The 25,562-nt window shown below is 39.4% G+C and overlaps 1 protein-coding gene across 1 annotated transcript in view; it reads right to left on the bottom strand.

Moving 5' to 3' along the window:
• LOC124280878 (zinc finger protein 721-like) overlaps window positions 1–18,514 on the bottom strand; it is a 37,530-nt gene extending 19,016 nt beyond the window's left edge. Inside the window, exons 1-5 of the mRNA XM_046716868.1 lie at window positions 17,857–18,514; window positions 17,296–17,583; window positions 1,612–1,683; window positions 442–513; window positions 40–294 (exon numbers count right to left, since the gene is read on the bottom strand). Coding sequence (XP_046572824.1) covers window positions 40–294; window positions 442–513; window positions 1,612–1,683; window positions 17,296–17,583; window positions 17,857–18,514 — 1,345 coding nt within the window. The remainder of the gene's footprint in view (window positions 1–39; window positions 295–441; window positions 514–1,611; window positions 1,684–17,295; window positions 17,584–17,856) is intronic.
• Window positions 18,515–25,562: the final 7,048 nt, after the last annotated feature.

Consider the following 25,562-nt stretch of genomic DNA (forward strand, 5'->3'; position numbering starts at 1 on the left):
CTATATCAGTAACAGGTTCTTGTTTCAGGTCATCTACACCAATATCAGTAACAGGTTCTTGTTTCAGGTCCCCTATGTCCAGTAATGCTCTCTCAGAGTCAGTGTTTGCACCTATATGAGTAACAGGTTCTTGTTTCAGGTCATCTACACCTATATCAGTAACAGGTTCTTGTTTCAGGTCTCCTATGTCCAGTAATGCTCTCTCACAGTCAGTGTTTGCACCTATATCAGTAACAGGTTCTTGTTTCAGGTCCCCTATGTCCAGTAATGCTCTCTCACAGTCAGTGTTTGCACCTATCATAACAGGTTCTTGTTTCAGGTCATCTACACCTATATCAGTAACAGGTTCTTGTTTCAGGTCATCTATGTCCAGTAATTCTCTCTCACAGTCAGTGTTTGCACCTATATCAGTAACAGGTTCTTGTTTCAGGTCATCTACACCTATATCAGTAACAGGTTCTTGTTTCAGGTCCCCTATGTCCAGTAATGCTCTCTCAGAGTCAGTGTTTGCACCTATATGAGTAACAGGTTCTTGTTTCAGGTCATCTACACCTATATCAGTAACAGGTTCTTGTTTCAGGTCTCCTATGTCCAGTAATGCTCTCTCACAGTCAGTGTTTGCACCTATATCAGTAACAGGTTCTTGTTTCAGGTCCCCTATGTCCAGTAATGCTCTCTCACAGTCAGTGTTTGCACCTATATCAGTAACAGGTTCTTGTTTCAGGTCATCTACACCTATATCAGTAACAGGTTCTTGTTTCAGGTCTCCTATGTCCAGTAATGCTCTCTCACAGTCAGTGTTTGCACCTATATCAGTAACAGGTTCTTGTTTCAGGTCATCTACACCTATATCAGTAACAGGTTCTTGTTTCAGGTCACTAATATCCAGCATTTCTCTCTCACAGTCAGTGTTTGCACCTATATCAGTAACAGGTTCTTGTTTCAGGTCATCTACACCTATATCAGTAACAGGTTCTTGTTTCAGGTCACTAATATCCAGCATTTCTCTCTCACAGTCAGTGTTTTCACCTATATCAGTAACAGGTTCTTGTTTCAGGTCACTAATATCCAGCATTTCTCTCTCACAGTCAGTGTTTGCACCTATATCAGTAACAGGTTCTTGTTTCAGGTCATCTACACCTATATCAGTAACAGGTTCTTGTTTCAGGTCACTAATATCCAGCATTTCTCTCTCACAGTCAGTGTTTTCACCTATATCAGTAACAGGTTCTTGTTTCAGGTCACTAATATCCAGCATTTCTCTCTCACAGTCAGTGTTTGCACCTATATCAGTAACAGGTTCTTGTTTCAGGTCATCTACACCTATATCAGTAACAGGTTCTTGTTTCAGGTCACTAATATCCAGCATTTCTCTCTCACAGTCAGTGTTTGCACCTATATCAGTAACAGGTTCTTGTTTCAGATTATCTATGTCTAGTAATTCTCTCTCACAGTCAGTGTTTGCTCCTATATCAGTAACAGGTTCTTGTTTCAGGTCATCTATGTCCAGTAATTCTCTCTCACAGTCAGTGTTTGCTCCTATATCAGTAACAGGTTCTTGTTTCAGGTCACTAATATCCAGCATTTCTCTCTCACAGTCAGTGTTTGCACCTGTGTCAGTAACAGGTTCTTGTTTCAGGTCACTAATATCCAGCATTTCTCTCTCACAGTCAGTGTTTGCACCTACATCAGTAACAGGTTCTTGTTTCAGGTCATCCATTTCCAGTAATGCCCTCTCACAGTCCACGAGTACAACTGTTTCAGTGACAGAGCCAATTCTGTGGTTCTCATTGTATTTCCATCATGAACTTGTGGATGATGTGGTGTTCACTGAAAATGTAAAGAACTTTTTATTACACCTATTCATTTTATCAATCAACACATTATCAGTTAATCAAGTTTGATCAATGTTGTTTATTTCAACTGATAATGTCTCTCTTGCTGCGCTTCCATGTGGATATTACATAACATGCATACATTTACCACACCAGACCTGAATTTATACGGCCCCCAAACATGGATGACAACAAGAGAGTAGTAATCATTGTCTTGTATGCAGTTTATGTGCTTAATAAACTTAAGGGTAATTGTTGTTTTGTGGATATGAACGGAACTTCACTGTTGCAGAAAATATATTTACATGCATTTGCTACGCACTAAAGTCAGTAAAGATAATATCTGTTATAAACATATTTCCATATGTGGATATTTAATTATAACAATGGCAAGATGGAGTTCATTTTGTTTATGGCCTAAAAAAGAATGTGAATTTTTATGTACTCTTAGAAAAGTAGGGGAACTTCATTTTTAATTTACGATTGAAAACATTGGGAGATATATTGGCGTCAATCAATGTTTAGATGGAAATAATGAATGTTTTGAGAGCGCATCACCACTTGCACCTCCTTATGACCATAGTTGTTTGTACAGTAATCCTCTTGAAAGATGATTGGTGTATGACATGAAATTTGCATGTGTATGAATTTCATTTTCGAACAAAAAGAATGGCTAGAAGCAAACACTAACGACTGTGTGATGCAACATGATTGTCAAAATTTATTGTCTACAGTGATTTATCGACCTCTTGAACACAGTCAAAATCAAGAATGACACCCCATGCGTGTGTATGGGGCTACTGCGTTGTGCACGTGCATCCCATGCCTTGTGTTTAGTTGTGATGATAAACAGAAATGGTGGTGCTCTCATAAGAAATGTCTTTGAAAAGTTTGTTAAGGCTTATACCTCCTTTCCTAATTGTAAGTTCAGGTCCCTTACTTCTTTTTAAGACTATATTATGGATAATATCACTACATATGATTACTATCAAGGTACAAAACACAGTAATAGGATCCAGATCAATTTTGGTCAACATACCATCAGCAGCCCGGAAATCCAAGAATGCTTTCACTGCTGGGATACTTTATTAAAGTCTGACTAGATCCACAGTATTACTGGCAAATAACGGAATCTAATGGGCATCAGCTGTTCTTTTCCCATGCTTTTTTAGAATACACAATGCCTTTTAGAAAGTGGTTAAATGTATAGAATGTTACATTTGGGATTACAATTTCTCAGCTTATTTCGGCTGAAGAAATATAAACCATAGGCCTATATTCTAAGGCAAAAAATGATTAAAGAAAATATGGGAGTTACGAACAGAAATCTTTCTGAAATAAAGAAGCTCGTGTTCTTTGCTATGTGTATATGGCTGTAGGTGAATTCGTAGACCAGACTGGTTCGTAGACGTGGAAATCTGGTGGATTCGTAGACGTTAGTAAAATGGGAAAAGTTCAACCTCAATGATGATGAAAATCGACGAAAAGTGTTTGCATTTTGTGAAATAAATAAAATATATCAGGTAAGTATGATCGGCGGTGAAAATGTGCTTAAAATAATAAAATATGCTTCACAGTGGTCCACGTCCGACAAATTCCGACAAATCATATATATTAAATTCAGTTGTGTAAAATTAAAAGATATGTATTAGGTAAGTATCGTCATTCAATTCAACTAAGCAGACCAGCAGAGAAGTAGCAGAAAACACTTTTTAAGAAAACACTTACATCTCCCACACAGAGTATTTCGCAATCAAAACAACTCACCACTTCCTAATTAACATTCACAACAACTCAGTGAAACCTGATAATCCTCCCACAACAATGAAAACAGTCGGGAAATTATGATGAGGAGACTAATTTTGTCTGATCCGCCGACAAAGTTTACCTGTACAAACACTTTTTGCTTCTTTTTACACTCTTTCAGATGATCTTGTTTAAAAAATTATCTGCATTTTATTAGTATAATGATCATGCCTCACATATTTATAATTTGTTTTCCAGATTCATACAAATACAGGTAGAACAAGAGACGGGAAAATATTCGTTCACTCTTCAATCACACTTTCTTGTCCTTAGCTGCCCTTAGTTTCGTATTACTGAAAACAAAGCATAACAACTTCGTTATACACATTCTAAGTAAAAATCAAACTTAATAAATACTATTAATCAATTATTAATAATTTCGTGCTTTCAAGTTTACACAGATTCCAGAACGTTGGTTGGTTGAGAGAGCGGTCATGTGATCTAAATTTCAAGGTTCATTACTCTTGAACCCCTCTAATCGTTCATACTTGTGTAAACACCGTTCATACGAGTGTGAACGTTTTTCGCTCCGGTTTCAAGGACCCCCAATAATTGGTGATACCAATTTCGCGAACGAACCTGTTTCAACTCATCCCAAGTTTGGCAATGTCACTACCAAACGGATTGCCGAACATTGTTCCTTTTCACAGGAGTTTAATGTCTCGCAGTTTGCGGGTTCATCCGGCGGTTTTCTGCCCTGAGGTCTGTTTAACAACAGCTCAATAAATTTCACAATAAACAATCACAAATAAATAGAATACAACAAGATCTGTTTCCTATTCGCCACGCCGCACAACTTCGAAGTCGGTCAGTGTATTATTACGCAGTCAAACAAGGTATTTACAAGTGAAAAGGTACAATGCCAGTTTGTTAAAATGGTATTGTTATTGCTTCTGATATTTGTTTCTGTTTGATACTGTTATTGATTATACTTACTAAAGCAGTTTCAAACCTCATAACGAATTTGTTGTTATATTTTAAAGATCGAATACTTTCAGAACTATTTCTTCAAGGGTTGGGATACATGTGTAAAAGAAAAATCGCTGTGTATACAAACATCGCTGCAATACGTACGTTCTTGAACCGAATGCCATTACAACATTTTACAGGTATTAAAACACACTAAACAATGATCATCTACAAGTGGGTGGAAAAGGTATGTGTATACTTCAAATTGCGAAATTATATAAGAATTGAATGTCAGTTTGTGTGTTTGCACTGAAAAATGAACGCTGTCAAAGCGTTGTTCAAACTCTCGCGTGAACTCGCTCGTTCACACGTTTTTGAACACCGCTTTGACATCGTTCATTTTTCAGTGCAAACACACAAACTGACATTCAATTCTTAAATACACGTCTACGAAATCACCGTCTACGAACCAGTCTGGGTTACGAATCCACCGCGTCTACGAACTGGTTCAGTCTACGAAATCACCGTATCCAGTGTATATTTGGTGATTTTACGTGCGCTTTCCGACACAATGCGTATTTCCCATACGAATACGTCTGAATGTTGCCTCAAAGTTTATATCCGCGACCCTTGTCGACAGTACTGCAGTAGCCCAGTCTTGTGTCACGGCAGCTGATGAGATCTCGGTGGCAGTGTGAAACTGCCGGGTTCAAGCCATACATCAGTCCCATTCGAAGTTCAATCACGACACGATTCGCATTCCCCCCATAGCACCTTCAGGTATCATATTCCGTTTTCCAACGAATTTGTAAACTCTGAACACTCTTACCTCGACAAGAAATAACTGTAGGTCGGGGAACAACTGGGAAGTTACATGCATCTGCAAGTATTTTCTCAATAACCAGCCGTTTCGTTTTCTCATTTCCACTTGAAATCGTGTTTTTGGAAGGGTGTGATTAGCAAAGGGGCATCACTCTATGCGTACATCATGGGCGGCCACTATTAACTAAATGGTTAGATGTATTAGAATCGGGAACGGGTCAAAAGACAATAGGGCCCAAACTGGAAAAGTCAAAAGTGGAAAAGTAAAAAGGGCCATAGTTTTAAGTCAAAAAGGCAAAACTTTGAGAAAATAGTAAGATTAGAAGAAATTCATCACATGTATGTTGTTGCGGTAGTTCTAATCCTAAACATCTCAGAGTGTCTTAGTGTTGTTTATTTAAAACATCTCAGAGTGGTTGAGTGTTTATTTAATTTTATGAGTATAGTCAACCATACAACTACTTATTCAATGATTACAAGATGTTTTAACAGAGTCACTGGTGACAATTACACTAAAGTACTGTCGGAAATAGAAAAAACAAACTGTTTTAGGCTGTTACTCTGTATCCCTAAATTGTACACAATTGCAAATACAGTACCTGGCCATAAGTATTCGTGATTTTGACGTTCACGATGTCATGCGCACGGGAAAAGGAGGGAAACTCAAAACAGCGTAACTTGATAACGTTTGAAAGTCTTACCTTAATATTTTGTCAGTCGACCTTTCATATGCAGCACTTCCCGTACACGATCAGGTAAAGATATAAGTCTCTAGCATAATCCAGTGAGAGATTTTCCCACACACGCAGAATTTCCGCGTGAAGTTCGTCAGGTTGATGCGATGTGCGACGGGTTGCAACCGCCTCTTAATTTTTAACCAGATATTTTCAATTATGGTGAGATCTGGAGACTGTGGGGGGCATTCTGTGTCAATAATTCCATTTTCTTCTTACACAATTCTGGCCCGATGTACGGGAGCATTATCGTCCATGAATACATATCGCTCGTTTGTATAATGACGGGCTATAACTTGCCAAAGATTGTTTTCAAGGATGTCTATATACTTTGCAGCATTGATGTTACCATTTACTGGGGTAAGAGTTCCAATCCCCTTGAAGGTGACACACACACCCACCCCCAACCCCCATATCATCAAAGACACTTTACGTTGCGAGGGCCGACACACTAAATGCGGCCGGTTTACTTCATCGCCCTTTCTCCACACATACACACGCTTGTCACCTCCACTAACATCCTGACTTTCGTCAGAAAAAAAATATTTACTCCAGTTATTATCAACTGTGAAATTCCTGCGTTCCCGACACCACAAGCTGCGTTTTTTCAATTTAACTTCCCGAATTGACACTGACTTTTTGACAATCCGTCGTTTATATCCTTCGAAATTTAATTTTCTTCTGACAGTCCTCTCACTGAATGTTCGAGTCTTATTATCGTTAAATTTGTTTGTAATATTTTCCAATGTTGCCCGACGATTGTTTTTGACACACCTGATCAACGACGTTCGATCACGATCAGTGAATAGTCTTCTTCGTCCGCTTCGCTGCTTCCCAGATAGCAAAGGTTTGTTGGGCCAATGTTGGTATATGGTTGATTGGTTGGCCAACGGTTTGACAACATTGGCCCAACGTTATCTTAATGACTTAAAGTAATAGTCGCTTTGCATACGTTGGTCCAACAGTGGGCCAACATTTGAAAACTCTGCCTATTTTCTCTGATCTTACATCTATTTCACTAAGTTGGGCTAACGTTGGCCCAACACTGATAATAAAAGAGTGAGCACACGGCCATTTTTTGCCATGTTTTCGTAGGTATAGCGTTCACTGTTCATGTCAGTGAACGCTATGTATCTTAGCTAGGAGGAGTTTCTCTTTCTCTGCCATGTCTGCTCTGAGCCCGAGTCTTAGTCCGTAATTTTACGGTTGAACACTTTACAGTCGAGTTGGAGCAACCTGCAGGCATGTCGGCCATTATTATATACTTACTTTATATTGTTGACTTTATGTTGTAAGAATTTCAAATTCTTTATTAAATTCAATGATCTTATTATCATATCATAATATATCATCATATCAAATATTGTGTACTTCATATTCAGGTCCATGGAGGATGAGATTCTCAGTGATGAGAGAGAAGAAGATCCAGATGCACCAGCCGACACACTGGACCAGGTTGGATCTCAGAAAGCCATACTACTTATGACTATTTGATCACATATCAACACCTGAATGTATGATGATGTATAATAATGTATAAATTATTACTACATATTGATACAAATATAATAAAACATATATTAGTTTGTATGTTCTTATTTGAATTTGATCTCTATGGCCCTTTTGACTTTCTTTTGGCCCTTTTGTCCTTTGGCCCTTTTGACTACAACCCGAATAGGGAACTAAACCTGTTAAAGTGCTGTCCATTTTTTACTCTATCAATGTGCTATATTATATGCTGTTTCTGTGTAGTTCAATAAAAAAACCAACTACATACTTATTTTATATAATGTATTATTATGTTGGGCAAAATTCTTCCCCTGTAAAACTTGTGGTGGGCAGAGTTCCTGTGGGCAAAGTTCCGTACACCAAATGCGACACAGCATCAGCATACCCACTGGGAGTCTTCCTCCTGGATCTGATGTTCCCCGCCATGATGTTGCTGGAATATTGCTTAAAGCGGCGTAAAACCAAACTCAGTCAGTCAGTCAGTCAGCCTTCCTCTTTGTTAACAAGTCATTTGTTTTCACTTTCAATTTTTGTGTCCAGATTACGGTATTTTCTTCTCTTTTTTGGTGCCAGTCTACCACCAGCCTTGATCTGGAGAAGTTATTATTTTTAAAAATTCAACTTAGCCATCAATTCTTCTTGGTAGATTGCTGGAACAGGCTTCCTCCCACTTGAATTTTCGATTGCAGGTTAGACAAGAATTGCTGAATGACAACGTCTTTCTCGTCTCCATGATGGTTGTGATGAAGTGGTTGGATGTGTTTATTGTATCACGATGTGTTGTGATGACGTTGTTAGATGTGTTTATTGTATCACGATGTGTTGTGATGAAGTGGTTGGATGTGTTTATTGTATCACTATGTGTTGTGATGAAGTGGTTGGATGTGTTTATTTCATCACGATGTGTTGTGATGAAGTGGTTGGATGTGTTTATTGTATCACGATGTGTTGTGATGAAGTGGTTGGATGTGTTTATTGTATCACGATGTGTTGTGATGAAGTGGTTGGATGTGTTTATTGTATCAAAATGTGTTGTGATGAAGTGGTTGGATGTGTTTATTGTATCACGATGTGTTGTGATGAAGTTGTTAGATGTCTTTATTGTATCACGATGTGTTGTGATGAAGTGGTTGGATGTGTTTATTGTATCACGATGTGTTGTGATGAAGTGGTTGGATGTGTTTATTGTATCACGATGTGTTGTGATGAAGTGGTTGGATGTGTTTATTGTATCACGATGTGTTGTGATGAAGTGGTTGGATGTGTTTATTGTATCACGATGTGTTGTGATGAAGTGGTTGGATGTGTTTATTGTATCACGATGTGTTGTGATGAAGTGGTTGGATGTGTTTATTGTATCACAATGTGTTGTGATGAAGTGGTTGGATGTGTTAATTGTTGCCAGTCAGTTCCTTTTACAACAACGAAGGTGCACAGTGGTGTTTCTTCTGCTCTTAATTCTAAATCTGTGACCATTATGAACTAGAATCTGTCCACCTTGGGGGACAGCAACAAACCAAGCATTTACTTGAACATTTGCCATTTTGCAATGACCAGTGTGACGAAGCAATATATACACCTGGCACCCCCTGATATATGTCATGATAGTAGAGCAACTGTTAACCATCGTTAAACATGAATGATATCTCTGTATTACAACACATCTCTAGTAGTCTAAAAAGGTGTTTCAGTTCCTGTGCACTCGTCACAATGCATCCCTTGTGCACGTGAAGCATACAACCCTAACTTTTCCCAAAATTCAGTTTCTCTGACATGCAATTGATGGGTATAAAAGCAGACAAATTTGTAACTGTCTCCATTAATGAATACTGAAATGGCGAGGAGAAGACTTTCTGAAGCACTAAGGTGGCAAATTGTCGGCATGCATGCAACAGGCATGTCCTTCAAAGCTATTGGACGACAACTGGGCTACAGTCACTCGGTCATCAGCCGACTTGTCCGAAAACATCAGATGACAGATGTGAGAGATCGTCCAAGGCCTGGACAACACAGGAAGACAACGGCCCGTGATGATCGCAGCCTGGCACGTCTGGTAAGGCGAGAACCCTTTGCCACAACTTCGGTTTTGAAGCGCCTGTGGTTACCCTACAGACAATTATCCACCAGAACCGTCAGGATGAGGAGGATTCAAGCTGTCATCCAAGCACGTGGGGGATACACCCGATACTGATGCCAGACCCATCAGATGTTAACATGTGACATTCCTTGTGCATCGTTTCTTGTAATAGTCAGCCATTGACAATGCTACGACCATACTTGTTCAGTGACTATTTTCATCAAGAATCAATAGTGACCAAATCACATTGGTTACGCTATTAAAACAACACGTATTGGAATCATTGTCTTGTTTTTCATTTGCCAATAGATCGTATGTTTCACAATAGCTAAGGTTCCACTATCTTTGGAACAGCAAGTTTTGTTTCTCATCATCCAGAAAATAGGGTGGGGTGGGGGTGCTTAATTAAGTTCCAGGTGTATATATACATGGCAACACTAACAGCCACCAAGATTAATACTGAGCCTACGTTTATTTAGACTGCCTGTAACCAGAAATGCTGCGAGCGCTTTAACATGTAGGGTGCAGGCATTGAGGTTAAACCGTCCTGACAGCAGGATCCCACCGCGGCTCTTGCGCAGTCCGTCTGCTCGTCTCACAGTCCCTGAACCATATTATTTTCCCTTAAGCCTAGCCTTCCATGCAAAGCTAAATCCCTAAATGAAGCCAGTCTAGATTTTCTCAGGCTCTGAATCCCTGGTCTCATTTTCAATTTAAATGGGTTTATTTGTTACAATCAAAATTCAGTGTTACTCTATCCGTTTGCATCCGTATCGCCCATCTTGTCATCCCTCTTGCGATCACACAGATCTGAGTTAACCATCCCATCAGTAATTTTCTTACGAAGTATTTATAATATTTTGAAAAAACGACAACACGTCAGTCCTGAATGATATTCCTAAAAAAAACAAAATTTAATGTCAAATGAATGTCAGAAAGAGTGGGTGGGGGTGTAACTTTATCATACCCCACTTCCGGTCCCGTTGCCAAGGATGCCTTTGTTTGTTGTTTAACGCTGCAGTAAGCAATATTCCATGCATCTATACGGTCTGTCAATAATCGAGTCTGGACCAAACAATCCAGTGATCAACAGCATAAGAATCGATCTCCGATGACATGAGCCTATCTGACCAACCCACACCGTTAGTTGCCTCTAACGATAAGCATGGGCTGCTGAAGACCAATTTTAACCCGGATCCAGGGAAATGAAATATTCTTGTTGGAACGTCACTCCAGGGCCATGTCTCTGCATATATGCAGTGAGTGAGCGAGTTTAGTTTTACGCCGCACTCAGCAATATTCCAGCTATATGGCGGCGGTCCGTAAATAATCGAGTCTGGACCAGACAATCCAGTGATCAACATCATGAACATCGATCCGCGCAATTGGGAACCGATGTCCAGCTATATGTAAATAATCGAGTCTGGACCAGACAATCTAGTGTTCAACATCATAAGCATTGATGGGACACGATGACATGTGTCAACCAAGTCAGCGAGCCTGACCATCCGATCTTGTTAGTCGCCTCCTACGACAAGCAAAGTCGCCTTTTGTGGCAAGCATGGGTTGCTGAAGACCTATTCTACCCCGGATCTTCATGGGTCCTGCATACATGTATATGGAAGCAGGACAGGTTGCAAAATATGATCCTGTACTGGGCATCATTTACGTTCCCTTGAACGACGAGGGGAGAACAAGCCCCATACCATTACCTTGGCGCCACCAAATCTGTCCACTTGTATCAAAAGCTAAAATAAAACAGGACACTGAGGCTTGTTTGCACTGTGACTGCTCACGTGAGCTTTCAGGTGACCAGATTGTTTAAAATCTTTCCAACATTTAGTGCACGTATATGTCTTCACTCCACTATGAATCCTCATATGAGTTCTCAAGTTTGATGAGAGTGCAAATGTTTTCCCACACTCAGTGCATGCATAAGATTTTGTTGCAACCTCACCATCTGTATTTGTCTTGAGATGACTTGTTTTTATCGATGCTCCCTTGAGGTCATGGCCTTCACCTGTGTCACACTGATCAGGCCTGGTTACACTGTGAGTCAACATGTGTCTTGTCAGGTTATATGATTGTGTGAATTGTTTCCCACACACAGTACATTGATAAGGCTTAATTCCACTGTGAATTCACAAGTGAGCTTTGAGGGTGCAAGTCTTTGCAAACTTTCTTTCACACACCCCACACTGGTAAGGCTTGATTCCACGGTGAACCCTCATGTGTTCTGTCAGGCTCTTTGATGTGAACTGTTTCCCACATTCAGTATATTGATAAGGCTTGATTCCACTGTGAATGACCAAATGAGCTTTGTGGGCACTTGACTTTGTAAACTTTCTTTCACACTCCCCACACTGGTAAGGCTTCATTCCACGGTGAACCCTTATGTGTGTCTGCAGATCACCAGGAAGTTTATAGATCATAAGCAAATTTATATCTTTTATCACATACATTGCACTCATAAGGCTTGATTGCACTGTGACTGGTCATGTGAGTCTTCAGGTGACCAGATTGTCTAAATTCCGTACACTTATAAGGCTTCACTCCAGTGTGAATCCTCAAATGAGTTTTCAGGAGAGCTGGCCATATATATGTTTTCCCACATTCATTACAAGTATGAGAATGCTTTGCTGGAACCTCACGAGCTTTGCTTTTCTTGACATCACCTGTTTCCAGAAATGCTCTCTCACAGTCAGTGTTTGCACCTACATCAGTAACGGGATCTTGTTTTAGGTCAATTATGTCCAGCATTTCTCGCTCACAGTCAGTGTTTGCACCTATATCAGTAACGGGTTCTTGTTTCAGGTCATCTATTTCCAGCAATTCTCTCTCACAGTCAGTGTTTGCTATGTTTCAGTAATGGGTTCTTGTTTCAGGTCATCTATGTGGAGTAATTTTCTCTGTCAGTGTTTGCAACTGTGTCAGTAACAGGTTCTGGTTTCAGGTCACTCATGTCCAGTAGTTCTCTCTCACAGTCAGTGTTTGCATCTATATCAGTAACAGGTAGTAGTATAGGGAACGACAGTCCGATGACAAGCCCCCATAGCGATATTTTTCACGAATTACGAGCCCTATGCAGTATGAAAATATAGCTAAATAATGAGAACCATCATAGGATGAATAAGGAAGGTACATGCAAAATTTCATGAAGATCGGTCAAATAGTTTAAGAAATATTTCACGGTTTAGTGAGCATGGGGTCAGTCGGGCGAAAGGCTAACTATCCAACGTAATGCCGTGCTCGAGTAGCGATGAGAAGTATACTTGAGGGCATGTCCCTCTGTCGGCCCGGTCAATACATCCTCGATAATCTCCAGGGTATACATTACGATTACTATCCACTATACCCTGGATGCATCCACGGCTTAGCGCCGATGATTTTATTACCTCCCTTTGCTAGCTTTTTATCCAATCAGGTGTCTACGCTGGGAAGTTGAGTGGACCAATCACAACTCAATTTCGCTTCTTAAATTATCTAACAGTTTAAACTTGGCAACACAATTGATGCAGAGATACTCTGAAAGATATAGAAGGAGTTCTTTTATATATTTTATTAAAGTTTCAGATCTGTCAATTTGTCTGTATTATTTCCTCAAAAATCTCAGTGGCACTGCGTACAAACCTTTGCGACTGCGACCGCTATCCGTGTTGACACTGGCAAGCTCGGATGTAACGGCGGCTTAGCTTCTTATAGTTTGGCATGAAATGCATGTGGACCCGTTTTTTGGTAAATATCTCTTCATCCAATGACCCAATCGATCTCAAACTGTGCAAGTGGATGTTTCGTCAGACAACCTAATCACATTGTAAATCACCGATTTTATGCATTTGTATTAAAGAATCTGTCTATGTAACTGTCAACAAAATAAACAGCAGAACGCAGACGGCTTGCAGAGGGAGGGAGCCAATGACCTGTAACAGCGGCAGTGTTGGGTCATAACGGTAAATGCACGTGCAGTTCATGATAGTTACCTGTGCACTGCACAGTGATAGACCGTTTGGATCATTCACATTGACTACTGCTAGCTGTCATCATGAAAGCTTATTCAGATGATGCTAAACGTTTAATTAGAAATGTGTTGAATTTTTTTTAAAAAGAGAGCAAACGTAGCAAACTGATTTATAAGGTGTCGGATTACATGAAACGTACAACTTTTGCTTTTGGCATGAAAATGAACATCGTGCTAAAAATTGTAAAAAATAAACCAACAACCAATAAACAAAACCTTGTACAAAAAGGTAGGCATCCAAAGTTACATTCTTTTGACATCAGGGTCATCAGAGATGTCATTCGCCGGCTATTCGCTCGAAATGAACACCTGTCCACAAGAAAGTTAAAACATATCCTTGCAGAGGATCACGACATTAATGTTTCTAGGTTTATGCTGAGCAAACTACTGCTCAAATTTGGATACAAGTACAAGAAGGTAGCAAACCAGAAACTTGTAATGTGTGAGAGATCTGATATTGTGAAAATAAGGTGAACTATCTGAGAGAAATTAAGCAGGCAAGAGAGGATGGGTTCGAACCCATATATCTGGATGAGACCTGGGTCAATGCAAACCATACTGCTGCAAGACAGTGGCTACCCACTGATGGTAGGAAAATACCAACAGGCAAAGGTGAACGTTTAATCGTTCTTCATGCTGGTTCCCACCGTGGATTCCTACCTGGGTGTGATCTGGTATTTCGGTCAAAGAGCACAGATGGTAGGGACTATCATACAGAAATGAACTCAACGGTTTTCACACAGTATGTTGAGGAACAATTGTTGCCAGCTCTGCCTTACAAAAGTCTTGTTGTCATGGACAATGCTCCCTATCACAGTGTTCGAGATCCAAACAATAGGTGCCCAACTTCCAATACAAAGAAGTCAGATATGCAGCAATGGCTAACAAATAACAATATACAATTTTCAATTAAGGTCACTAAACCACAGTTGTACTCTTTGATTAAACCTAACAAACCTCCACCCACATATAACATTGACAACATGCTACGCCAACATGGCCATAAGGACTTGAGATTACCACCGTACCACTGTGCTCTCAACCCAATCGAACTTGTTGGGGAGACCTTAAAAGTACAGTGGCCCGGAAAAATCAATCATTCAAGTTGAATGATGTCAAGCACATTGTCAAGACTGCTATATGTGACATTGACATAGCACGCTGGCATGCATGTGTTGAACATGTCAAGAAGGTGGAGAAAGAGTACTGGCTCAAAGATGGCTTGAAGGAGCAAACAGTTAATCCAGTTGTCATTCGTCTGGACACTGATGACTCCTCTGTGGAAGAATGGAGTGAACTTGATGAAGTTTAATTCTGTTATTATATTTACAGATAATAATAGTATCCAGCAAGAAATGCTCAAAGAAATATAACTTCTTTTAACAATGACAGCACTGACTACTTCCAACGACTGATAGTGTAACATGAAACACTCATTTCACATAAAATTATCATGAAAATATAAATATTAACTATCTATATGCTTAAAGCTATTAGAAATGCATTGCTTCATTTGGAATGTGAACGACATCAAAACATAACACTTTTGTCTTCATTCTATCTTTTCTTCAATGAGTGTGCATGATTGTGTGTGCTTGTGTCCGAGGGAACGGGGCTTTAATAGTTGTTGAGTTCTAACCATAGGTGGTTCGATTAATGATTTAGTGTAAATATACTTTATGTGTTCTTTAAATGCATTTCCACTTAGGTACTGCATAAAATGACATTAACAAAATATGACATTAACATTACAAATTTAAAGATTTTAACCTACAGAATAATTCTCACTAATGGGTTTTGTGGTTAATGTTGAACAACTCAGAGAAACAAACTCCGTATGATGGTTAACAGTTGGCACCCACCTTACCCTATTCACGACCTGTGACACCTCTTCATACCTGTCACGTGCATAGCTGACCTACATTGACGAACGTTGACCTTTATGACCCAACACTGCCGCTGTTACAGGTCATTGGCTCCCTCCCTCTGCAAGCCGTCTGCGTTCTGCTGTTTATTTTGTTGACAGTTACATAGACAGATTCTTTAATACAAATGCATAAAATCGGTGATTTACAATGTGATTAGGTTGTCTGACAAAACATCCACTTGCACAGTTTGAGATCGATTGGGTCATTGGATGAAGAGATATTTACCAAAAAACGGGTCCACATGCATTTCATGCCAAACTATAGCTACTGTGAGAATGCGGAGCCAGCAAAGGGAGGTAATATAATTATCGGGCCAAGCTGTGGATGCATCCAGGGTATAGTGGACGTAAAGTATGCCCTGGAGATTATCGAGGATGGGTCAATACGGCAGTTTAGGAAATATGAATGCAGTGCGCTGGGTATGTAGGCCAAACGTTCCTGTAAGGATGTTTGACCAAACTAGATACCCTAGCCATGTGAAAGGCCGTGCCACATGAGCGACAGGAGGTTATGTAGGTCAAACGTTCTTATAAGGAACGTTTGACCGACCTAGATACCCACGCCATGTGAGCGACCAGTGCGCTGGGTATGAGGTTGACCCAGCTACTGACACAGGCTACAAACGAGAACGTCCCCACTCATAAGCCTGCATGGGGAGCTTGTATTCCAACAAGTGAAAATAAAATGAGTTCTTTCAATTTGTGGTCATTCAGTGGGTGATACAAACAGCAGGCAGTGAGCAAAACAACCCTCAAATCAAATTGTGAACTGGGGAAATATCAATTACAAATAGCTTTGTAATACATACAAAAAAACAACAGCATTCATGGTTGAGTGGTATATTTTATAACTATGCTGCCTGGCTTTCATGCAGCACTGGTATTACTGCCAGTACTGAGCCAAACTGCTATCTGTTATCAACATGCCTTCAATTTGTTTCCTACGACTATATACCTCTGAAAAGGAAAGACCTAGTTTCCTGAAGCGGGTATATTTTCCTAACACTTTTGAAATCTCTCGTAGTTTTCTGGCATAAGAGTCTTCAATGCCAACTTCTCTCTTTTAAGCCATTGTTTCCAAGTAGGGGCTGGTTTTCTCCCATTATATAGTTCCCTACAATTTAGTTCAAATGCTTCATTCAGCCATTCCCCATAATCAAGTGAGGCGGAAAGAGAGCTTGAATTACATTGTTTCAACAACTCATAGCCTGATCTGAGTGGTTCTAAAATGTTTTGTAGGCTTGTAAACTGGCCCACCTGGGACACTGTAGGGCAGTGTCCTGGATCCACTGAACATAAATTGTTTGTTAAATATATATGGAGATTTTTGCCTGTTAGGAGGCTTGACTGCTTCTCACGACCCCCAAAGAGTGATGTTAGATCTACGTTCGGTTTCTTTGGCATAATCATTCCATCAGGGCCATTTTTATCAAGATCCTCAATGAACATCAACATGTTGTAGTGGTAATCTCGACAAGCTTTAATAATCTTCTGCTGTTTTGAACCCCATCTGCACTGCGTCTCACCCGAAATGCTAACCTCTGGGGTGTCTACATCAACGAGTGTTGGTTTGTTACTACCAATATCTGTATCAGTAACAGGTTCTTGTTTCAGGTATCCTTTGTCCGGTAATCTTCTCTCATAGCCAGTGTTTGCACCTGTGTCAGTAACAGGTTCTTGTTTCATGTCATCTATGTCCGGTAATGCTCTCTCACAGTCAGTGTTTCCACCTAAATCAGTGACAGGTTCTTGTTTCAGGTCATCTATTTCCGGTAATGCACTCTCACAGTCAGTGTTTGCACCTATATCAGTAACAGGTTCTTGTTTCAGGTCATCTATGTCCGGTAATGCACTCTCACAGTCAGTGTTTGCACCTATATCAGTAACAGGTTCTTGTTTCAGGTCATCTATGTCCGGTAATGCACTCTCACAGTCAGTGTTTGCACCTATATCAGTAACAGGTTCTTGTTTCAGGTCATCTATGTCCGGTAATGCACTCTCACAGTCAGTGTTTCCACCTATATCAGTAACAGGTTCTTGTTTCAGGTCATCTATGTCCGGTAATGCACTCTCACAGTCAGTGTTTCCACCTATATCAGTAACAGGTTCTTGTTTGAGGTCATCTATGTCCGGTAATGCACTCTCACAGTCAGTGTTTCCACCTATATCAGTAACAGGTTCTTGTTTCAGGTCATCTATTTCCGGTAATGCTCTCTCACAGTAAGTGTTTGCACCTATATCAGTGACAGGTTCTTGTTTCAGGTCATCTATTTCCGGTAATGCTCTCTCACAGTAAGTGTTTGCACCTATATCAGTGACAGGTTCTTGTGTCAGGTCATCTATTTCCAGTAATGCACTCTCACAGTCAGTGTTTGCACCTTTAGTTCCCTTGCGTTTAACAAAGTCCATGCGTCTTAGAAGCGATCTAGCCCAGGAATCAGTCAACTCAACATGTCCACCAAATTCTTTCAACACAGATTTGTGACGTTTTCGCATGATTCCATCAGTTGCTGCAAGCAATGTTCTTGTGTTGACAGCACCACCAGACAATCTTGTTTTTTCCACCCAGTTCTTAATCTCGTCTTCGTATTGACCCAGCTTTGGCCTCTGACCTCGGACAGCCTTAACCAATCGGTGTGGAGATTCTGCCGTTTTACTTGTACTTTGCTGTTTCAAGTAACTTGCTTTCATACTACGGACAGTAGATTCATTGACTTTCTTCTTCAGTTCACAAGAGTACTTACGGGCTGCCTTCATTACACCATGTTCAATCGCATACACAGCAATTTTCGCCCGTACTTCTGCATCATAATTACGGTATTCCCCACGTTTCCTTTTACGGAATGATGGGTCACGTGACGTGTCACTTGTCGCCATTTCTTCCTGGAGTAGATCTACTGCAGCATTTGCAGCGATTACAACTTTTCGACCTCAGTGTCATCTTTACAGTCATTTGGATCTGGAAGTCCAGGTGTCTCGGGGGTAGGTGCTTCCTAAGCACTTAATACTTCCGTGAGTAAACGGATTACTGTGTACTAGTATATCGCACAGATAGGAATTTCCTGTGAATAAGCAATAAACGCCACCTGACAGCTTAAGCCACTCTGTTTGTTTTCACTGCTATTAGTGGCGGCCAAAGAGACAGCTGGCAGTTCCGGCAATTACTGATTGCGCGAATAATTGACCGCGTGATGTAGTCTAAACTGTCAATTTCGGCGAAAATTGCACCACGCGAAAATAAGTACGTTTACAGTATTTCCAGTAATGCCCTCTCACAGTCCACGAGTACAACTGTTTCAGTGACAGAGCCAATTCTGTGGTTCTCATTGTATTTCCATCATGAACTTGTGGATGATGTGGTGTTCACTGAAAATGTAAAGAACTGGTTATTACACCTAATCATAATTATAATACCATATCCTAAAGATGTTTCAGCAAGTGTACCCCAAAAACAACCATACACAATTTGATAATATGACAAAGTGAAAGAAAACACATACACCATGAAAACACATAACCACATTAGTTTGGATCAGATATGTTTTTGTGCTCAAGTTCAGCTTGAATCACACAGAATTTATCAGTTAAACCCTTTCACTTTTGACAAATCCCCTCTTCAAGATAACAGTGATTAATCAATCAACAGATTCAACACTGTTTTCAAGTAATTTTTTACAGGTTTGGGAAACCTACCAATCGGCCTATAATAGGCCGAATGGGATATTATAGGCCATTTTGCCTATTTTGGCCGATTTGAACATTTTCTAATTATTTCACAAATTTTCAATTTCCTCACAAAATGGTTTGATAGAGATGAATAGTTTAATGGACCTCCTCAGCTTGAAAAAAATAAGTTTTGGGACAAAATGGAAATTTATATCATGTTCAAGAAAAGATGTTTCATTTAGAACACAGATTTTCCTTTTGCAAACAAAAACTGAATACCTATGTCATTAATTTTCTGTGAAAATTGTCAAAAATATTATAGACTTATATTTCATTAGCAATTTCCAAACTCCTTTATTATGTGATGAAAATTTTCAAAAAGGATTTGAACAGAGATCTATTACCCTCGCGTCATGGGTTTCTGTGGTATTAAGAAATTAACGACTATGAATATGATCGCTCATATTGCCAAGTCATATAAACATAATATAGTGTTCGACGACATACCTTTGTATCATTTAATGTCAATAAAACACTTTTGTCATTCTGAAGTTCATTGTTGTCCGTTCATTGTTTACACAATAGTCACATTTCTTCAACATAAATTTCCAGTTCATAGAATATGTAGAGTTGATACGGGATACATGAAATGAAAAGTGAAAAAACAACTTAAGAGATGACCCTATCGGACTTCTATAGTTTAAAAAATAGAGCTGGGATTCCCCCCTTAGGTCATGTGATTGTTTTTATTGATGACATCAGCTAGCAGACGAGTGATGTTTGGAAAACATTGAAGCTGAGTAAGTTTATAGAATATGTTTGCAAAGATCGTGCAAAAAATGCATAACGTGATAGACATAAAGTTGCATTAGTTTTTAATAGTAGATGACTGTACGTACGCAAATTGATGAAAGTCTGAACATGTTTTGTTCAGACCCGTGCCGATCAACTGATGAACGTAAACGATCGATAGGTGGCGCGATTTGGCGAGTGGCTCGTGAGAAATTGTCATTAGAAAATACCACGGAAACGTAAGTACCACGGAATCATATGACGGCATGGTATATGGTCTCTGGTTTGAATGAAAAACTCAGGACATCAAAACTTGAATGATGTTAATATCCTCATGTGGAAATTCACCACCTGCAGTTTACGGGTCCCCAGACCCGGAAGTAGAAATGTATTCTTTATAGCTCGCGCAGTAAGTGACGCGCGCAGCACGTCTTATATATAGAGAGGCACGCCAGAGCGGGCTGATCTCTGTTAGGAGACATTTTAGACGAAATTAGAGGTCATTTTCGTGTTTACTGGCAAAAGTTTAATTTAAAACTTCATCTGAGAGACCATAGTTTTTCGATAGAATTTTAGTAATGCTCCAAAACATCAATCCAATCGTTAGTAATCAAGGGGAAATCCTGATGACGTTCCTTTTATCTGATTGGTCAATTGTGGACGCACGTGTCGAATGTTCCAAATAAGGTAGTGGGTTACTACGACTGCCACAACTTTAACGCGCACGGTTGGTGAGTTGTATTTTGCTTGTCGCTTGATTTCAATCTTGTTTATTTGACTTGCTTAGCTATGGCTGTAAGGAGAATGGTGTATGATGATTTGTATGAGTTGTGTAGAGATGAGAGAAAGTTGATGGATTGGTTGGAAGCGTTTGGTTTGATTGGAAATTTCAGTGGGAAGTGTGACAGTGGGAGTATATAGGAAAGCGAAAGGATTTGAGTCGTAGTGAGGGTTATGTGTGGCGTTGCTCAAATAAAAAATGCAATTATAAAATTGTAGCAAGGCGTGATTCTTGGTTTTTTAAGTCTCATTTGTCCGTTAGTGAAATTATGAAATTGACGTTTTATTGGGTTTATCAAGTGAGAGAGAATTTTGTGAGAGTGCAGTTGCGTCTGGGTTCTGATCACACTTTGGCTGACTGGTTTAATTATTGCAGAGATGTGTGTTTGTTTATGATGGAAGAGGAGAATGAGATGATAGGTGGGCCAGGGATTGAAGTTGAGATTGATGAGAGTAAGTTTGGGAAGCGAAAGTTTCACCGAGGAAGGCGAGTGGATGGTGTGTGGGTGTTTGGGGGGTATCGAGAAAGAAAGTAACAGGATGTTTTTTGAAGTTATGGAGAAGCGTGATGCAGATACCCTTTTGAGTGTGCTGAGAAAGTGGGTGCGACCGGGATCGATAATTCATTCTGATTGTTGGAAGGCGTATGCTAGGCTGAATCAGATGGGATACGAGCATGTGACAGTGAATCATAGTAAGGAATTTGTGAATGCAGAGAATGGTGCGTGCACTAATAAAATTGAGAGTACGTGGAGAGCGGTGAAAGCGTCCCTGCCCAGGTATGGAACTACGAAAGGATTGTATGATAGTTATTTTGTGGAGTACATTGTGAGGAAGAAATATTTACGTTGTTCTGATGATCCTTTCGTTACATTTCACACTTTTATCCGCCGTGTACTTGACCAAAAAAAACCACATGAATACTTTAAAATGGTTGAAAATGAAAATAAAGAAAATGCCATGCAAAATGAAAACACAGATGAATTTAATTCAAGCGCAGATTTGTTCTTGTAAGGTAAGTCAATTCAATTCAGGCGCAGATTTGTTCTTGTAATGTAAGGTAAGTGAAGCGTTTCGATATTTGTTTTCTTGCTGTGCTACATATCATGTAAACTTACCTGTTTTGTTTATTGTGAATGAAAATGGAAAAAGAAGGATACATTGAAGCATCTAAGGGCTAAAATATTTCATTTCAACGAAACAATACATTACTGGGGTATTTTTATGTCAGCGTCTACTTTAAATATGAATAAACATTGCAATTGACAAACCCAGGAAATAATACAAACCCTAAAACATTGTTGAGGAACGAAGGGGTAGAGAAGATTATCGATTAGTATCCAAGGGTAATTTAATGGGCCAAAACAGCGATGTTGTTATTCGCTGGAGCAAACAAAAAATGGCGTCAGCGTTAGTGCTCGCTTCGATGTAAATATGGCTTCTGTGCATGTCTGTAGCGAAAACTTTCGGGGACCCGTAAAGTGCAGTCTACCCAATTTTTTTTGATAAATATCATAATTATAGGCCGATCGGCCTAACACAAAATAGGCAGAACACTGAACAGCCTATAACTGTATAATATCCCGTTAGGCCGATCGGTAGGTTTCCCCAACCTGTTTTAGATCGGGTTCCCTTCAACAGGTCCTGTTCAAAGTTCAATCACGACACGATTCACATTCATTCCGTAGCACCCTCAAGCATCATATTCCGTTTTGAACACTCTTACCTCGACAAGAAATAGTAGGTCAGGGAACAACTGGGAAGTTACATGAATCTGCAGGTATTTTCTAACTCGCGTTTTGAAAGGGAGTGATCAAAGGGACATCACTCTATGGGGTTATAGCTAAAACGGCACCACAGCAGATCGGCACCAAATTTGTTTGGCGAAAACGGCTACTGATTTCGGGGCTAAAAAAAATCACAATATATAAAACAAAGTATGACGTTGACTTTTGATTTTTATTTCATTTCCTTATAACATTAGCAAGTGAGTGAGGTTTGTGTTTTACACCGCTTTTAGCAATATTCCAGCAATATCACGGCGGGGGACATCAGAAATGGGCTTCACAACATTAGCAACATTATAACAACATATAATATATACAACAAAGTATGACGTTGAGTTTTATTTATTAGTTCCCCGTTGTTAGAATATTACTAAAAGCAAAGGTTGCGATGTTTTCACGCTAAATTGGAATGCCTTTCCAATCACAATATCTGAATCTAAATCGGCTATGGGATGCCCTTTCAAAACACTGTCGGCAGAGTAGACATATTTATTACCTAAACCAGGGATACTCTACAACAGGGCCTTATAGAGTCTCCCTGCCTAAACATACTGCAATCCGATTATCTAATGACAAACTAGTTTTCCCCATAAGATTTTAGTTGGTTCCGTTTTCGCCATAAGATTTGTAGCCGTTGTAGATGTTTTGCTGTGGTGACGTTTTAGCCTGAACCCACTCTATGCGTAAATCATGGATGGCCACTATTATTAGACTGAACTAAATGGTTAGATGTATTAGAACGAACTAAAACTGTAAAAGCGCTGTCCATTTTTTTACTCTATGAATGTGTAGCTCAATAAAAAAATACATACTTATTTTATATAATGTTGTATTATTATGGTGGGCAAAATATTAATATTGACGGCACATTTCCTTGCCTGTAAAAATTGTGGTGGGCAGAGTTCCCGTGTGCAAAGTTCGGTACACCAAATGCGACGTGGCATCAGCATACTCGCTGGGAGTTTCCCTCCTGGTCAACAAGTCATTTGTTTTCATTTTTACTTTTTGTGTTCATATTACGGTATTTTCTTCTTTTTTTTTGGGTGCCAGTCTACCACCAGCCTGGATCTGGAGAAAATATTATTGTTTAAAATTCAACTTAGCCATCAATTCTTCTTGATAGATTGCTGGAACAGGCTACCTCCCACTTGGATTTTCGATTGCAGGTTAGATAAGAATTGCTGAATGTCGTCTCGGTGATGGTTGTGAATGTGCAGTTGTGTGCAGTTGAGCCTTTTATTCCAGAAACCATTACAACCTTCAACCGTCCTTCACAAACCCCCTCGAGAGTTATTCCCCTTTTCCGGCGGCATGCTCTCTTTGCATACCGCTAAAGAAAACGGAGTTATCTCCCTTACACCAATGTTAAACTGAACCTATTTTGTACCTTCTTTCCATATTTCCTCCATTGGTTACACGAATGTTCAGTTTGAGAAATATTTGAAAGTCATTTATGAGTTTCTGCTTTGGGATTTAATGTAGCTTTTAAAATTTTTATTGACAAATTTAATAAAACAAATCCCATTTGTGATATCAAACCCTATTTAGAATATAATTGGAAATAAAAGGTGAACATCTGATAATAATTACGTCAGAATAAGCCTGTAACAAATAAGTCTTTCTCCTTCTTTTAGTTGTATCAAAAAGGTTTAATTCTTTAAAAGCATAAACAGCAATACAATGTATGATAACTTCGGTGATATTAAGTACCATTGGAATCAAACAAGAATATAGTTATTGTTCCTGTTTAAATAGTTCTGGTGTTCATGCGCCAATATGAAACCCTTCCAGAGGGGCACAAGTCGCTATTTGGCTTGTCCCGGAATAACACGAGTTGGTCACGAATGCGTTTCCTCAACGTAAATTTGCAACGTTGTTATTACGTTCTGACATAACGTTATAAAATGACCATAGAAATGGAGAAAAGATCTATAATAATGACGTATTACTAACGTTGTGACAACGTTGTGTCATGACGTTACCAATCTACAACCATCCCACAACGTTGTGTCATGACGTTACCAATCTACAACCACCCCACAACGTTGTGACAACGTTGTATGTTAGCTGGGCACTCATGACATAAACACTTCTTCACACTAACAAAGGTAATCAAGGTACATGTAAATCCTTTATTGAAGGACAGAGGTACTAACGGCCACGTCACAACCCGTACCTTCCAGTAATAGATATGCGCGTGTATTACCAAATATCCAGAAGTTTATGAGATATAGATATGAGGATATTGCTTTAGACCGGAACTGTCCGGATTATAAGAAAGTCATGAAATATTTTGTTATTTTTTTATGTTTTTAAGTTTGGTTTTTGGCTTATAAACTAGCACCAAATGACATAAAAATCATCTTTAAATAACCTAAAAACCAATTTTGTCCAAGAATGACCATTTTTACATTTAATTTAGCAGAAGGATATTTTAGGCGTATGGATTTATATATTTCACAAACATATATAACACATGAGATTCGTCTTCTATGGCTCCAAGGTTACACGATGTACACACTACATTTGAAAGATCATCTTCTTTAGATTTACGGTAATTGTTTATTTAAAAGTTATGTATGTACAGAAATTCTAAATTTACAACAAAAAAAACCACGTATTAATGATTTATCAGGTATTTGTGTTACATACTAGGCGTCATTAATAAAGTGTGAAATGATATATAGCACATGTAAAGAAATCTTTCTCGGAAATAATAGAACTAAGATAACGTTTAATGTGTTGACAAACGTGACACATCGTGACATACAGACAAAAAGGTCAAACAGCACTAGCAAACATAAGTTGTAAAGACCAACCCCCCAAACTGAAAATGACAAACATGAAGCACTCGTCCATTCAATATCTTGTGTACCCTCCTCGCGCGTCCAAGACGCAGG

Source organism: Haliotis rubra, unplaced genomic scaffold, assembly GCF_003918875.1.
Source record: "Haliotis rubra isolate DU_JTF1 unplaced genomic scaffold, ASM391887v1 Scf275, whole genome shotgun sequence".
Classification (NCBI taxonomy): Eukaryota; Metazoa; Mollusca; class Gastropoda; order Lepetellida; family Haliotidae; genus Haliotis; species Haliotis rubra.